At 37.1% G+C, this 16,524-nt stretch overlaps 1 protein-coding gene across 4 annotated transcripts in view; it reads left to right on the plus strand.

Moving 5' to 3' along the window:
- AGFG1 (ArfGAP with FG repeats 1) overlaps positions 1-15,885 on the plus strand; it is a gene marked incomplete at its 5' end in the record, with an annotated part of 36,748 nt that extends 20,863 nt beyond the window's left edge. The window contains 10 exons of one of the 4 annotated variants that reach the window (XM_082003493.1): positions 711-867; positions 6,823-6,930; positions 7,562-7,633; positions 8,534-8,743; positions 9,393-9,576; positions 10,312-10,391; positions 10,680-10,772; positions 13,727-13,885; positions 14,507-14,592; positions 14,963-15,885. In XM_082003493.1, the coding sequence (XP_081859619.1) occupies positions 711-867; positions 6,823-6,930; positions 7,562-7,633; positions 8,534-8,743; positions 9,393-9,576; positions 10,312-10,391; positions 10,680-10,772; positions 13,727-13,885; positions 14,507-14,592; positions 14,963-15,022 (1,209 nt within the window). In that variant the 3' untranslated portion in view covers positions 15,023-15,885. Of the gene's footprint in view, positions 1-710; positions 868-6,822; positions 6,931-7,561; positions 7,634-8,533; positions 8,744-9,392; positions 9,577-10,311; positions 10,392-10,679; positions 10,773-13,726; positions 13,886-14,500; positions 14,593-14,962 lie in introns of all 4 variants that reach the window. The other 3 variants (XM_082003494.1, XM_082003495.1, XM_082003496.1) reach the window with 3 other exon arrangements.
- Positions 15,886-16,524: the final 639 nt, after the last annotated feature.

Genomic DNA, 16,524 nt, shown 5'->3' on the forward strand with positions numbered 1-16,524 from the left:
AGTTTGAACCTAATGTGATATATGTTTAACAGTATCAACCATTTCATTGTTTTCAAATTAACCATGTGACTAGTAGTGAATATGTGGGTGAAAAGCAAGCATGTTCATTATTTCTTCTGTAACTTATCAAGTGGCTTTCAGGGAGTGTCTGTATGATGCTATGTAAAGCCAAACAACACTATGTACTTAGTTTGGAGGGAAGACAGTTTTTTGAAAAACTGTTTTACCTTTAGGATACAGGCAACTCTTGAATGGACCTCTTAAGATTCAAACAGTAGAAATTTGCACCTTGCAGCCTTGCTATGAAATTCTTCAATTTTTCTCTCCCTATACTGAATTCTAAAGACTTTTTCAGAATGCAGTGAATAACTATTTTCCAACTTGTAAAATTAAGTTCGATTGCTTGTATTTGTACAGTGTTTGCAGTTTTAAATAATTTTGAAGTTGCTTATGTGCTGCTACTTTATTCTTGTAGGCCCTATTAATCCATGGAAATCTGCTGCAGAGTTCCTTTAAAAGCCACCATAGTAGCATAAGTAGATTGTCTTCCTCATACTATAAGAGAAGGGTCTGTGCTGTATACAGCATCTTAAACTTCAGGACTAAATGGCTTGTTAAAGAAATATACTTAATCTATCCTTCTAATATTTTGCAAAAATCAGTTTGATAAAATACCAACTTTTATTAGCTAACTGAAATGTTGTTTGTAGTCTCCTGTTGTAGTTCGATCTCAAGGACAGCAGCAACAAGAAAAGAAACAATTTGACCTCCTCAGTGACCTTGGCTCAGATATCTTTGCTGCTGCTCCTCCTCAGTCAACTGCTACAGCAAATTTTGCTAATTTTGCACACTTCAACAGTCATACAGGTAAGTATTCTTAGCAGTGTATCCCTAGTGAAGGTATAAAATGTAGTTGTAATTTTTGATTACTCTAGCCTAAACTTCTTCATGAGGTATATGTAATTTTTGTCCCTCGAATGTTGTATTGCTCAAGATTTCCTTTAGATCTTTATAAAGAAAGGTTGAAGACATGAAGGCTCTTGCAGTAGGAGTTGCTACAGCTATTTTCTATGATATGTATGATTAGACTGTTTCTGCCTACTACTAGAACTTTAAATTCTTCTGGGGAAAGAGTGAGAGGATGAGTAACAGAATGTAGAGAGAAGCTGCTGTTAGACCTTCAGTTTTCTTCCTGAAAATTCTTAGGAAGAGCATTCATGGAAAGAAAGCAGATGTAGAGACTTTAAGGGAGTACAAATGCATTGACAATAACTGTCAATTTGTTAAGAGAAAAACAAAGGCTTCCTCAGTTTAAAGAACAACCTCCTCTTTTTGTGTGTGTGTCTATTTGAAAACTGAATACTACCCGTGTGGGTAGTATTCTGTAGTTTCAGGAAGAATAAACAAGCTTTGAGCATGTGTCTTGACTGAGGATGGGGATAGGCCTTGAATTCTTAAGGAATGACTTCAGTAAAATATATTGAGCCCTCAGGGTTTATTTACAGCCAAACATCTTGAGCCATAGAACTCTATCCTAAAGAAAAAGTTGATTCTGTGGTCACTGAAATATGTTGTTGCACACTTGCGTTTTAATTGTGGGAAAGTACCTTTGCTTCCCTTGTCTGAATGGGCTTTTCATCTAGTTTTTCTGAGAGAAACTGTGATGCTGCTAAGTCAACAAAAATAAGAGAGATTTCTTGTAAATCAATCCTGAAACTGTTAATAGCTGAGAGGAAGTGTGATGGAGGGAGACTTAAGGCACGCCTGAGGAACTGAGCAAAGTATCGAGGCTTTCTCAAATTTAACTTTCAAAAAAAACGTTGTGGAGTAGTTGGCTGAATTCAGTAATACACTGCAACAGCAATTCTTACTATGTATTTGGTAAAATCCTTAACATAAGATTTCATGTTAATCATCTTTTTGGAGGTGTATTTAACTGGGAGAACTTGTGTTGACTGGCCAATGTTGTACAGTGTTACTGAAGAGGCTGCAGATATTTAATTCTTTCTCATAACTTTTATTCTTTCTTGTTGCCGAATGATTCTATATTTATATACACTTAATTACTCTTTGTGGATTTCAGGAAATGGAAATTCTATTGAAGCAATATTTCAATACTGTGTTCCAAATCTAGGTAAAATTCTACTGCATCTCTGCTGGGTAATTTTTAAAAGGATAAAAAGCAATATGAACACTCCAGAATAAATATAATAATATGAAAGAGTCTAATTTCTGGTTGAAGTAAGTGCTGAAAATCAAAACTGAGAGGAATACTCAGCTGTACTGACTAGTTTTCTGTTTCAGTAATTAACCATTGTGGTCATTCCCATGACTCCTTTCCATAAGGTTTAGAACCCAAAATAGTTCTGGGGCTAGTAAATCAGTTTCTAAAAGACAAAAATTTAATTCTGAGCATGTGATAGCTGAATGTGTATTGTAGATTGGATTATCTGAAGCTGTTTTCTGATTTGCTAGGGTAAAACACTTGTAAGGCTTGTTCTCTGTGCAGTAAGCACAGAGTAGTGTTAACTGAAACTAATAATGAAATGTTACAGACTCTTCCCTTTGGAACACAAGGAGAGTTGATCAGTCCGACAGCTTTGGCAAAAATGAGTTTTAAGTGCTCATTTAAGGAGCTGTATAATTCTTGTTAGTAATTCTTGCAATTCTTGTTAGTAATCACACACTACAGCAGAGGATGGAAGAACTTGCACTTAGTCCAGCGCTACTTTCTTGAAGTTTGTGGTCTGGTGTTCTTGTTTTACGGCTTGGTTTTAGCTGTGCCTACAGGGGATGGACTTTTCTCTTTCCTTTCATGTATGCTATGGTTAACTAAAGAAATCACTGAAAAGCACCAGCAAATTTAAGGTCTCCCAGTGTAAGTTACTGTTTGTGCAATTAAGACATAACTGAGTGCAGCAGCTGTTAGGAAAATATTAACAAACTTGTGCTGTGATCTCAAAGTCTAGATGTAAAGCTTGCAAATTATGCAGGAAGTGCAACTTCTGATATGTTCCTTTTTTGAGTTTTCTAATGTACTAAGCTGGCTCAGGACATTGTTGTATATTGTAAGGTCAGCATGTTTCCTCTTTGTTTACTGTCTGTATTTAATTTACAAAGTTCCATAACTTCTGCAAAATGATGAGATTTTGAAGATAACTGTTCTCTGCCTGTAGTTTACAGACTGGTAATAGCAACAAAAAGATAAAAATTCTTGGTATGCAGACTTTCTATAAACTAATGGAATAGAAGACCTGCACAAAAGATTTCAAAAGGATGTAGTGACATAGCACAAATCTGTTAGACGTAACAAGGGAGACAAGGCTTTACCCAGAAGAAATAAAATAGTAGAACATAGTTATTGTCTTCTAGAGAATTATTTTAATTTTGTAATTACATATATGTGGATTTTATTTTAGTTTTTTTGTTTTGCAATGTTACATGCCTTTATTCCACACGATGTACTGCAAACCTCACAGAAGAAACTATGCAAAGATTGTAGGGGCAGCTTGCATTGCCATGCCTGGTGCTGTCGTACTTGAGCTATCTTTAGTCAGTTAGCTTATGTACTGCCTCATTGATCTGCAGTCACAACAGCAGTTGTAGATCTATGCAAATCTGCAATCCACTGCAGTTCCTTAACTAACTTAGGGTTGTTCTTGGGTTTCTGCATTGAGAACCGAATTTTGGAATTGCCAGTTCATCCTTAAAAACATGATCTACATATTCAGGTACAGGAAAGCACAAGTCTTACCTCGTCTTCTGTGCCACTTTTACATAGTTTTAAACTTTACCACATAAAATAAATCAAGATTAACATCTGAATACTCTGCAGAAGAGTCTTTACAGCTCAACTGTTTTAACATGGGCCCACTTGCAAATCATACTTTGTGTCAGCTGATGCAATAAAATTGTTAAAGGTGGCCTATAATATTAATACGTTCCAGTTTTTAATCTAGACCCAAAAGATATTTCATTTAAGATTCTTGACGTAGTATTCTGTTTGAGTGGTTCAAATGAAAAGTTTTGTCACAGTTCTAGGAGTGGTATTTATGTACTTAATCCTATTTGGTCAACTAAACATTAGTCTCGGAGTAGCCGCTATCGATGCATCAGGGTGAAGGCATCACTTTCATTTTAAAGCAAGCTACAATTGAATTCTTAACCTATTCTTCTTAAAGCTACTGTTTTAAAACCAACACAAAAAAACCCCAAACTGGATTTTGGAGTTGAAGCCTGTAGAATGCAGTTTGAACCAACACAGATGGTATAATAATAGAAACTATTTTTCTTCTGTTTGCATCAACTTTTTCTCCTTGCACGCTTAAAAGGTGAAAATTTTAGGACAGAACTTTCCCAAGGCCTTGCTTTCTCATTGATTTCCCCCCCCCCCCCCCCCCCCCTCCCCTCATTGACTCCCATGCTGTGGTGGGTTGACCCTGGCTGGCTGCCGGGCACCCACCCAGCTGCGCTCTCACTTCCCATCCTCAGCAGGGTGGGAGGAGAAAACATGATGAAAAAGCTTGTGAGTCAAGATAAGGATGGAGAAGACTCACCAGTTACCCTCATGGGCAAAACAGACTTAACTTGGGCAAGATTAACTTAAATCTATTGTCAATTAATAATAGAGTAGGATAGTGAAAAATAAAAACAAAACTAAAACCACCTTTGCCCCTTCATACCAGGCTCAATTTTGCTCCTGACTTTGCTACCTCTTCCCCCTGAGGGGGATGAGGAATGGGGGTTGCAGTCAGTTCATAACACTTCATCTCTGCCACTTCTTCTTCCTCATGCTGTTCCTCTGCTCCATTGTGGGGTCCCTCCCCTGCATGGAGAGGGGGTGTCTGCATATATCTGCAAGTACCTACCTACACTCCTTCACAAACTTGTTCAACGTGAGCCCTTTCCATGAGCTACAGTTCTTCAAGAACTGCTCCACCATGGGTCCTTTCCATGGGCTACTGTCCTTCAGTCATGGACCACTCCAGCATGGAGCCCCCTCCAGGGTCACAGCTTCTGCCAGAAAACCTGCCCCTGTGTGGGTACCTCTGCATTAACCGCAGTTCCTGCCAGGAGCCTGCTCCAGCATGTGCTTTCCACAGGCTCTGGCTTCCTTCAGGGCATCTCTGCCTGCTCTGGTGGTGGGTCCTCCACAGGCTGCAGTATGGGTGTCTGTTCCACGGTGGTCCTCCGTGGGCTACAGGGGGACAACCTTCTTCCCAATGGTATTCTCCACGGGCTGCAGGGGATTCTCTGCTCCAGTCCCTGGAGCACCTCTTCCCCCTCCCTCTTCACTCACCTTGGTGTCTGCAGGGTTGTTTGTCGCATTTTTGTCACCCCTCTCCCAAGGGCTGTGCAGCGGTTTTCACACTTTCTTAAATACGTTACCACAAAGGTGCCATCAGCGTGGCTGCGGGCGCAGCCTGGGCAGCCGCAGGCCTGTTTTGGAGCTGGCTGAAACTGCCTGTGAGAGATGGAGGTGACTGCAGGGGCCACCACTGCAGCCCCCTGCTACTGCAAGTGCCAGGTAAACCCCATGGGCATGCACACTTCTAATAGAAAGTGATATCAAGTAGAGTCAAATCTCGCCCTCTCTCCCAGTATCCCCTGTGAAGTGAAATACTGGCCCTTCTATTTATATTAGCAGCATTGTGAAATACAGTAGTTTATGTGAAAATGTCCTTTTAGTTTATAAATCCTGTAGTACAGATGCTTTTTTAATAGAAATTAAGTGAAATAATGCAACTTTTTATTAGCACTATCTGGCTATTAAGTAACAGTACTTAATTGGCATAATTTATTAGTTTTGTATATACTTAATCTGCAAAACCCCTCCAGAATAAACAAATCCTGACCCAAAAATATAATGTATTGCCATCTGTTATTCTAGAAGGTGTTTTGTGGGCTTTCTTTAGATAGTAGCTCAATTTACCTATACATAGGGGTTTGGTTTGTATTTGATTAAAAACATATTTTTCTCTTACTCCTTGCTTGTAACAGTGTTTAAGGGGCTTATCAGTGGGGCTTATCAGTTAGGCACACAATTCATGTTGAATCTATAGATGCTTGAATGTCCAGCTGTTTGAAATTGGATGGGTGATAATTTTTATTTTCTCCTATAGTATGGCACGAAAGGAAGGCGAAAACTGAAATTCTATTTGAAATTTCCTTGGATTTTATTTTGTGGATACACTCTATGAATGCTATCTTCTTGACATTGGTATTGATTTTCCATATTTCTGTACTCTGATTTAGTTTTTTAAAAAATGCATTTTCCAGTGGAATGAATTTATAAACCTAGCCAAAACTATTCAAGTGGTGACAAACTTAAATTCACCCAAGGAAGAAGCACTTTGTATGTAAGGAATTCAAATTGTCAGTATGTTACAAGAATACATTCTAATTTTTATTTCATTAGTCCACAAACTCTAGTTTTGGGAGCTAGCATCTAGAATGATACCTGGTTTGGGTTCTACAGGTATTCTCTACTTTTTGGCTGTTTTTCCCTGACCAGCCACCACTACAGGTTCTCTAGGGTTAAGCTGCACTGAACTTCGTCAGGTCATGCAGTTGAGTAGTAGCATATGTGAGAAGCAGAGAAGTAGCACTAACTGGTACAGCTCTGTGAAGGTGATTCGTGAAAGCTTGTTCAAAGACAACTTTCAATTGTACAATAACCTGTATAATTCTTTCATGTAAAAAGAACTTGCAAGGTAGGACATAACCCTTGGAGGCTGTCATGATCATGAATTCAGTTAATCATCTGTTTTTGTGTTTATTTCCCATATCCATTAACATGTTTTGTTCCTTTGCAATTTACAGCGCAGAACTCCGCAAATGCGGGTTTTGCAAACTTTGATGCATTTGGACAGTCTAGTGGCCCGAGTAATTTTGGAGGTTTCCCCACAGCAAGTCAGCCCCAAAATACAGGTAGAACTCCTAGCACTTTTGATTAATACTTAATTGAAATAATCCTTACCTTTATGTTGGAAGGTACTTCAGTTGAGTTTATTTCTTGCATCTGCCTGCTTTAATGCAATCAAGCCATCTGAAGCTCTGGGGAAACTCAAAATGAATTCCTTCTGTCTGGTGTTGATTTTTTTTTTTCTAATGCTACTCAGAAGTCTGATTTATGGCACTGTGTTTGTTAGCTCTACACCTGAAATAACTATGAAAAGAGTAAACCATACTGCTTTTGAAAAATACTGAATTGACTCTTTATCTTGAGAGAAGTGTTTCGGTAGACCCAAAAGCACATCACAGTACGAAAAAAAGCGTGTGTCTATGCGTGTATATATAACATATGCACACACTTCAGTATGTTTGACTTCATGTGTAGAGCCTATTGCTAAGATTTATTTTGCTTTCCTTTAATTTGATCATGCTTTATAACTTCTGCTTGAGCTTACACTTGCTGTTTGTCCAGATCTTTGGCTGACTGACTTTCTTTTCCTTTTTTTTTTTTTCTTTTGAGTGTGGTGTCGTTTTAAACTTTTTTTCAAATTTTCTTTCTCCCTTCTTATGTTAACTTTAACCCCACACACAATTTCTGGCTGTCCAGCATTCAGAACGCTTTCATCTAGCTGCAGTTTTGGTGAATTTACTTCAGCTTTTCCTCTCCAGGCTGTACACAGTAAGTTCCACGCAGTGGAAAACTCAGCTTACTTCATTTTATGCCATTGTAGTATAGAATTTTCATTCCTACTGTTGCCTATGTTTTAACTTATTGATTATGCAATTAGAAAGTTGTGTGTTCTGTAGTATGAGTGGAATCTGCAACCCGCTGTTATAAAATGTGATATACTTAATGGAACAACTCATTTAAATTTAAGTATGTGACCTGCCTAGATTAAATTGTCTGGACACTGAAGAGATGGAAGTTCATGGTTTCATATTTGAACTGAATCTAAGTCATACTTCAAAAATTGATTTATGTATCTCTGACCTCAGTGGAGACTTGGTATTAAAAAGAGCTGTGTTGTTTCTTCCCCCTCACCTCTTTCCTGATTGGATGTAAGTCTAAAAATATGAGAACAGAGAACCAAACTAACTCTCTAAACCTTGGCATGAAATCATACTACTTTTGGACTTCTAGGCACCATTTTTTGCGTAAAACGATGACTGACTTCTGAAGCGGTTAAATACTGTATCATTAAGTAAATGCAAATAGTAGCTATTCACTAGACACATATGATGGGAAAATGAAGCTTCTGTATTTTGAATATTAAAGATTAAGACATACGTATTTTTCCAGAAAAACATTATTGTTGAAATTGCTTTAACAGCTAATAAATAGCACATAGTTTTTCAAGATCAAATTATGACTGTGACTTAAGCTGTTGAAGTTTGGGGGTTTTTTGTCCCTGATCTGCAGACTAAAAAATGTAAAATTATTTTTTTTTCTGGTGACCTTAAATGTGTGGGATGGGGTGGGGGAACTACGAAGAGGTGGGATTAGTGTGCCATCAGTTACAGTTGTAGAGACTTTCTCTAGCTTTGGAGTGTTGATCATGTTTAACTTAATTTGTTGCAGGTGGGAGTGCTGGATCAGTGAATGCTAACTTTGCTCACTTTGATAACTTCCCCAAATCCTCCAGTGCTGATTTTGGAGCCTTCAATGCTTCTCAGAGCAACACAACAGCAACTGCAGCCAGTAAAGCTGCAGTGAATAAACCGAATCTCCAGTCAGCTGACAAATACGCAGCTCTTGCTAATTTAGATAATATCTTCAGTGCAGGGCAAGGTATTAAACTTTATTCTTTGATGTGCTTATTCTACATGTGTATACTTAACCACAAGGTTGACTATGCTTCTCAAAATAGTAACCGTATTTCAAAATGTCCTTTCTTTGTCGGTAGAATTTCATGTCAGTGTACCCTTAACGTGTAAGACGTAAGTTTTAAGACTTAACATCACTCCAAAAGGATGTCATCAGAAGACTGCTTTTTGGGAATCTACTTCCTATCAAGATGAATAACTCTAAGTGGAAATATCTAAATAACTATTACTGCAATGGTGAAAATATATAAAAAATACATATTTTATTTTTATGCTAAAAACTACCATGAAGGCTCTTGAATGGAGAGCTACAGTTGTTGCAGAGAACTGCCAGAGTAGCTTTCCTATCTCTACCACAAAAAGAATTGGCTTGAGTTTTTTATAAACTAGTAGCAGTGGTACTTGGATTTAGTTAGTTTTAAGGGGAAAAAAATAGTTTTTCTGTACCTTTTTTCTTCTCAAATGGTGCATAAAAACTTCTGTTGGTTTGTAATGTAGAGCTTAAAATTTTAAGTTTGAAATTTATACTGTCCATAAACTTTGATTTAGTTCTCAATGTTGGCAGGGCAGAAAGTGAAATCATCTTCACAATTTTTAATCTGGTTTCTTTCTAGGTGGTAGTGAGCAAGGAAGTGGCTTCAGTACAGTAGTGTCAGCATCAGCAGGTCCTGCGTTGTCAGCCCCAAATCAGTCAAGTGCATCTTCAGACAAGTATGCGGCTCTAGCAGAATTAGACAGCGTGTTCAGCTCCACAGCAACCTCTAGTAACGCGTACACTTCCACCAGTAACGTTAGCAGGTACTTTGTTAGAAGTAGCTGACTTTCTACATTTACTTCAGCAATATGCAGAAAAGTAGCTCAAAGTTGTTTCTCAAATCTGGTTTTATTTCTTAACCTAAATGGGGAAATGTTGAATGAGTTTAGAGGTACTACTGAAACTGCATCCTCTGTTTTAAATAATAGCAGTGCAGTCTGAGAGGGTATTATAAGATAAAATTCAGAATACTTTCTGTCAGCAGAATGTTCTCTGCACCTTACTAGCTGGTACATTCTAGCTAAATGTGTTATGATGGTGACACTTTCCTGTACAGAATATTTGCATACATACTGAAAATCGTAGCATCATCCGTGGCAAAAAAGTTCTTCAGATATTTATAATGTAAATGGTGCTAACCACTTTTTTAAAATCATTAAACTAATAAATACCAAATGCCTGTCATAGCTCTGCTTGGTATTGCAAGTGCCCCTAAAGCTTCTGCTTTGCAATCTTTATGCTGATGGCCTCTGTTCAATATTTTGTTTCTTGCTGTTGGTGGAGATGACTTTTCATTGCTAAGCACTAGCTACAGTCTCTGACCCTGGCATCAGCGGCTCAGTTCCTGGCATCAGTGAATTTATATTGCAAATTATATACATACAAACTGCATGTAAGCATTCCTTTTCTGTTCTTTTATGAGCCACCAATAATTGTAAGTTGTATGTAATTGTTAAACAACCGATTTTGATGTCACTGACTGTATGAATTATTTTCAGCAATGCTTTTGGAACAGTATCCGTGGCTGCTACTGCACAGACACAGCCTGCATCTTCGAGTGTGCCTGCTCCATTTGGAGGTATATAAGTGTTACTAACACCTTTTGTGGACTATAAGCAAACATCTTACTAACTTTTAGTTGATAGTGCTATGCTTTGACACTAGTGATATTGACGTTACTAAAGGATGCCAAAAAAGTACTGTTGTTGTGACGCATTTCAAATTAAGCATTTTATTATCAACTCCTAATTTTTCATGTAACTTTAAATATTTATGTATCTCTGTATAAAAGCAGTATAAATTTAATGCGAGTCAGACTGTCTATTTTTAAAAGACTTCATTTAATAAAGTGTTTTTAATCTTGCAGCAACACCTTCCACAAATCCATTTGTAGCTGCCCCTGTTGCTCCAGTGGCACCATCAACAAATCCATTCCAGACCAATAGCCGAGGAGCAACAGGTTAGGAACAAACCACCAAGTATTTGAGAAACTTTCTTTCAAGACTTGCATCGATTCTTTTTTTTCATAGCTGTGTAATTTGTTCCGTAAAGATTTTCTGTATTATCTGTCTCTAGTCTATTTGACATGTTGTGTGTTTGTTCAATGTAGAGTACAATACTTATGAGTAGGCTACAGAAATCCAACTTCAACTTTTTTTTTTTTTGAGGTGATGTTTTTTATTAGGCTGAGAACATTGTTTTCCTGTTTCTGGCCCAATCCTAGGATTTCAAATGGTGTCCATGAAAAATGTCAAAATTCTCTGTTTTAAGATCTCCTAATACTACCTAGGCTATTTGTAGTCTGTATTAGCAGTTGGGTACCTTCAAAGACTATAACCATGCTTCATAGCAGGTTGCCTGGAAATCGAGGATCTTGAAAGCCCTGCTGCTAAGCTGGTACGCTTGTATTTTTAATTTCTTTATTTCTTTAAGTCCTGAAAGCCCTCAAAAGCTAGGACCAGGAAAGACAAGGTTTTTGGGCTGTTAGCTCCTCGTCAATCCACTGACACAGTACTCTGGTGGTGTCCTTTTATTTTTCTCTTTTGTAACAGTAAAGCATATGTTTAATGTAATTCGTGAGTGTAAAGAGTACAGTTAATTTTCTGGGGGGAATATTCTGTAGAATCATAATTCTATAGACAAAATTTAGTCACTCATAAAAAAGCAAACTTGTATTTTAGGACACTGAACTTGGATTTAGATGACTGTTAGATTATGCTAATTTTCCTCTCCAAAGGCACTGCTAAATTTTGGCACTTCTATCTATTAACTGGACTTATACAGATTTAGGTCTGTTGGTTTATGCATTTTAACACTGACTTGTGCTTTGCTCAAAGTTTTAGTCAGGTGGAATTAAACTGATCAGGCTGAGTTAAAACTGAATTGATCAAATTCATGTCTTCTGCTAAAATGAATTCTGTTTTCAGTCCCTTTTGAGATATTATGCAGTTAAACCTGTTCAGCTATTTAATGCCCAAAATATTCTTTTCCTTATTTTAATCTCATTCCTAACTGTGCAACTCTGGATCATCGTTAAGAACTTTTAGCCTCTTTAGATTCATTTGTTTGAATATGGCAACTCTATCCTTCCACCTTCTAAACTGCTATCCTTGGCTCGCAGAGGTGCCAACCCTTTGGCAGCTATACTGGTGTTATATACTAGGTGACAGAGGTAAAGGCTATAAGTAAAGATAATATTCTGCCCCTTTCAGTGTAAGGTGTAAACTTGTAGCTTGTCCTTTTATGCCAAGCTTTCTTTCTGAATTAACTTCGCTATTTATTACATGGGAGATCTGTTTTGTAGCATTTATTTCTAATGGTTTTCTTAGCTTAATCTATTGCTGGTCATGCCATGGATGAATTGTTTGGTACATATATGTCTGTATAGTTATTATACATAACTAAGAAATGACTGTTTAAGAGTGTATAAATGATTTGACATTGTCTGGTCTCTTTGTGGCTTCCATAAGGCCTCTCGGGAGCAATGCACTCTCACATATTTCCTCAGGCTCACTTTGGTAGGTGGCCACATTTGGTATCAAGTTTCTTGTGGCTAATTGTTCTTGCTTGTAAAAGCTTATTGATAGCTATCTGGTTCTCTGCATGTAGAATTTCGGAAGACTTCCGAAAATTGAGTGGGTGTGGGTATTTGGCAGCTGGGTAAAACGGAGAGAAGAGCATACACAAACAACCTATTAAGCAACTAAAACAAAACCATTATTGATCTCCTCCATGGTCACAATATAATGCTAACAAGTTGAGTGACTCTTAAAGTTTCTACCAACAGTAGCTTGATGCCTTTTGGGATATCCCAAGTCACTGCTCATTTTGTTGTGCTTTTGTTTGCTGTTTTAGCAAGTTTTCCTGTTGAATAGCTTCTCTGCCAACTGTAACTTGAGAATAATGCTAGTACACTAGTTTTGTGTGTACTTTGTCAACAGTTCATGTGTGTAAAATGTCTTGCCCTTGAATACTTTTGGGGTAAATTTTTCAACTGATAATTAAGCTATATTAAATATATTAAATTTTATTTAAACAGTTGAGCTTCCATAAAATCTAACTTGTAACATTTCAAAAGAAAAGTCCTGTCTAATGTTTAACTAGAATAAAATGCCTGGTGTCTGTATTTGTACCAAAAAAACTTCTATATGCCTATCCTTTCAAGAATAACTCCCAAAAGACTGAATAATGGTTTTGTTACTACATTTTTGCACTTGATGTGCTCCTGTTATTTGCTGAAGGCATGTGGAATTGCTATGAGTTGTGTGCTCTTTACTTGAAATGTTCAGCAGAGAATCAGATGAAAAGTTTTGATTTTTTTTTTGTCTTGAGTCTTACCTCAACAGTAAGCGCATTTGCAATAAGAACTTTGTGTGCAAATAATGTGCATGGTGAGAATTGCCTTTGAAGTGACATTAAGGATGGGTTGAAGAGAGAGAGGGGATGCATGTATCCCTTATGATTTTTTTTTTTGACTTGTAACTTCCTGCAATGCAGCTTAAAGTAGGAAGGTCTTTTCATGCTTTTCTCAAAAGGAGAAAAACAGAGGCGTTTATGCTGCCTGAAAGTGTTTGCTTCTGATGTGTACAGACTTTACTAGAAAAAATCTGGTGGAAGTATATGGTAATGTAGAGAACATAAAAAATAATTTCCATTTCAGAAAGTATATCTGAGTGTGCTGGATCTAATAAATTTTAAATTACTCCATTCGTTTTTAAAGTGCAAAAGTAAATTATGCACCTAGTTGGTGGTGATCCGAGCTAACAAATCAGTTCAGTGGCCATAGAAGTTGAACCTAACTTTTGTACGGTCATTGAGGCATTAGGAGACTTTTCTTAATGTGCATTCTAGTAATGTGTCTCACGAAAAAAGTAATTTCTTACAAATAATTGAATGTTATTTTTTGCCTACCAGCAGCAACATTTGGTACTGCATCCATGAGCATGCCTGCAGGATTTGGAACTCCTGCCTCCTACAGTCTTCCTACTAGTTTTAGTGGCAACTTCCAGCAGCCCACGTTCCCAACCCAGGCAGCTTTCCCTCAACAGACTGCTTTTGCTCAGCAGCCAAATGGTAGGTCTATATGTTTTAGATAATCTTGTTTAAATCAGAAACATGGAGAAAATGATCTCTCTAAGTTAGCAATAATGAGTGCATATTTATTTCTATTTGTACTTGATAATAATGTTGATAAGGGGTTCCCACACTCTGTTTTGGTTCTGTTGTTGAGCTTTCTGACTTGTCTGTGTGCAGTGACTTAACTGAAATTTTACCGTAATCTGATACTAAAATTATAAGTATTCCCAGGCATAAAGGTTTTTTATGGAAGAAGGATTGTTCTGTTTTCATTTTTGGAGTGTCTGCAACCAATTATAACTTTCTTGAAACTTCATAGAACATAGGCAAGAGAAAATTGGAAAGTACTTTCTCCCTAAATTTAAATAACAAAATAATACTGAAATAAGTGCATATGTAGAAATTGGAAATTGATTAGTTCTGAACAGTTGAAAACAAACAAAAAGCCCAGCCGTATTTTTTTTTTTTGCACTTAATCCTGATAGTATTTAAGTAGGATCAATCCTGCCGATTGTGCAGTCTAAGCTTCCACTTATTTTTAGGTGGGAGCTGCAGCAAAGAACTCTTTGAAGATTGGTTACTAGTATTAATATTTTTCATTGTCTTTCTAAGGAGCAGGTTTTGCTGCATTTGGACAGGCAAAGCCTGTAGTAACTCCTTTTGGACAAGTTGCAGCTGTTGGAGTATCTAGTAACCCTTTTATGGTAAGTGAGTTGTTGCATGATATTAATAACTTCTGTATGTCTGAAGAGGCATAATCTGTAACACTTAATTTAGAGACACACAAAGGGGGGGGGGGGTGTTGCTTCACATAAGGGAGGGCAGCATGTGTATCTCCTAAATGCAATTCAGTATTGTGATGAGATGGCATTTGTAAGGCCAAAACAGAGGTACTTGTACACCGTGCTCTTACAGTAGTGTAATTTCAGAGAACCACCAAAAAAAAGATTGCAACATAAACCAGAAATACTGCCTAATAAGTTGTTTTCTTTTTTATATCCTGCATTTGTGGTTTACAATATGGAAAAAAATCTTAAATATTTGTCTTATTTTTCTTCTTTCATTTGCCCCCAGGCTGGTGCACCAACAGGACAATTTCCAACAGGAAGCTCATCAACCAATCCTTTCTTATAGCCTTATAGACACTTTACCCAAAAGAACTCTTATGTGGTCACATAACATCTCTGCGCCTCTTGCACTGTTGTCTTGTTTCACTGATATTAGCTTTAAACACAAAAGAAGTCTTTAAGAAGTAAAAATAAAAGCCTGCATTGTGTACCTTTAAAAAAAAATTTAAAAACAAACACAAAAAACAAGAAAATCAACCCCCCCCCACCAGGTAATAACGTGCAAAACAGAGGGCTGTGGTAACATCCTTGAACCTGTGAACTGGCAGGTAAAAAGTAGCGGTATCATGTATATTAAAATTGGCGAATAAGTTATTGCAGATACCACATTCATTATGCTGCAGTACTGTACATATTTTTCTTAGAAAATAGCTATTTGTGCATATCAGTATTTGTAACTTTAACACATTGTTATGTGAAAAATGTTACTGGGAAATAGATCAGCCACTTTAAGGTGCTGTTGTATCTCTTGGAATGAATGAGCTACATCATTTTAACCATTGGTATTGGAAGTCATGAAGTTAAATTGAAGGTTTGTTCATTTCTCAAAATGTTTTCCTTTCCTAAGAGCTCTTCTATTTATACACGCCTAAATCTCTAATGTTAGAGGGATACCTGTCTGCATAATAAAGCTGATCATGTTTTGCTACAGTTTGCAGGTGAAAAAAAAATAAATATTAGAAAAAACAATTGTGTAGCATTATTTCTGTACAGTAAGACTTTATTGGGTTGAAATGCACATACCGTGAGTCTCATACACAGATGAGTTATCAAAAGCAATATGCTTAAAGGTGAGTTAAGCTTGAAATTTTTGCATGCTTTATTTGGGTATGTTGCTTTGTGTCCTGGTGATTAAGCTTGCTGTTCTAGCTCAAGTGAAGTGACCTATTGAACAGGAAAACGTTAAGGGAACTTGGATTATTTTGACAGAATAGCTGAGTAGTGAAGGACACTGGAAATCCTGAGAAGGGTAGTTACCTGAGAAATGGTTAGCTGCAAAAGACACGTAATTATGGGTAGGTAATGACATAGTCTTTGAACAAGACTTAGTTGTGATCAGAAAGGTATGTGTAATAGCAGGCCAAGGTACCCCAGATGTAATAGCACTCTTGTTATTAAAAATTGATATGTATTAGTAAGACCGCCTGTGGAATGTTAAATTAATTGATTTTTTTTATTTATTGAAATGTTTCCTGCCCTACTAGAACGGAGTTTGTAGAGGGGGAAGAATGCCTGGCTTGTCTAGTCTGTAACAGTAAAGAAGGGTTAGGGAAAATATAACTGCATCAGAGTTGTTGGTGGAGTTTTAAACACAGAGGTAACTTGGCTTAAGTTCAGTGTAATACTAGAACTAAGCAAATAATGTAAATATATCATGAATACATAAACTGCAAGCCTAAAAGTCTTCTGACCACCTGGAGAATAAAAATCTAACAGCTTTCAGGATTACAGGAATAAATAAGGTCAGATTGACTTTTGAGAAAAGGATGTATAAGCCCATTTGAGACA

This window comes from Phaethon aethereus (assembly GCF_964289735.1).
Source record: "Phaethon aethereus genome assembly, chromosome: 9".
Classification (NCBI taxonomy): domain Eukaryota; kingdom Metazoa; phylum Chordata; class Aves; order Phaethontiformes; family Phaethontidae; genus Phaethon; species Phaethon aethereus.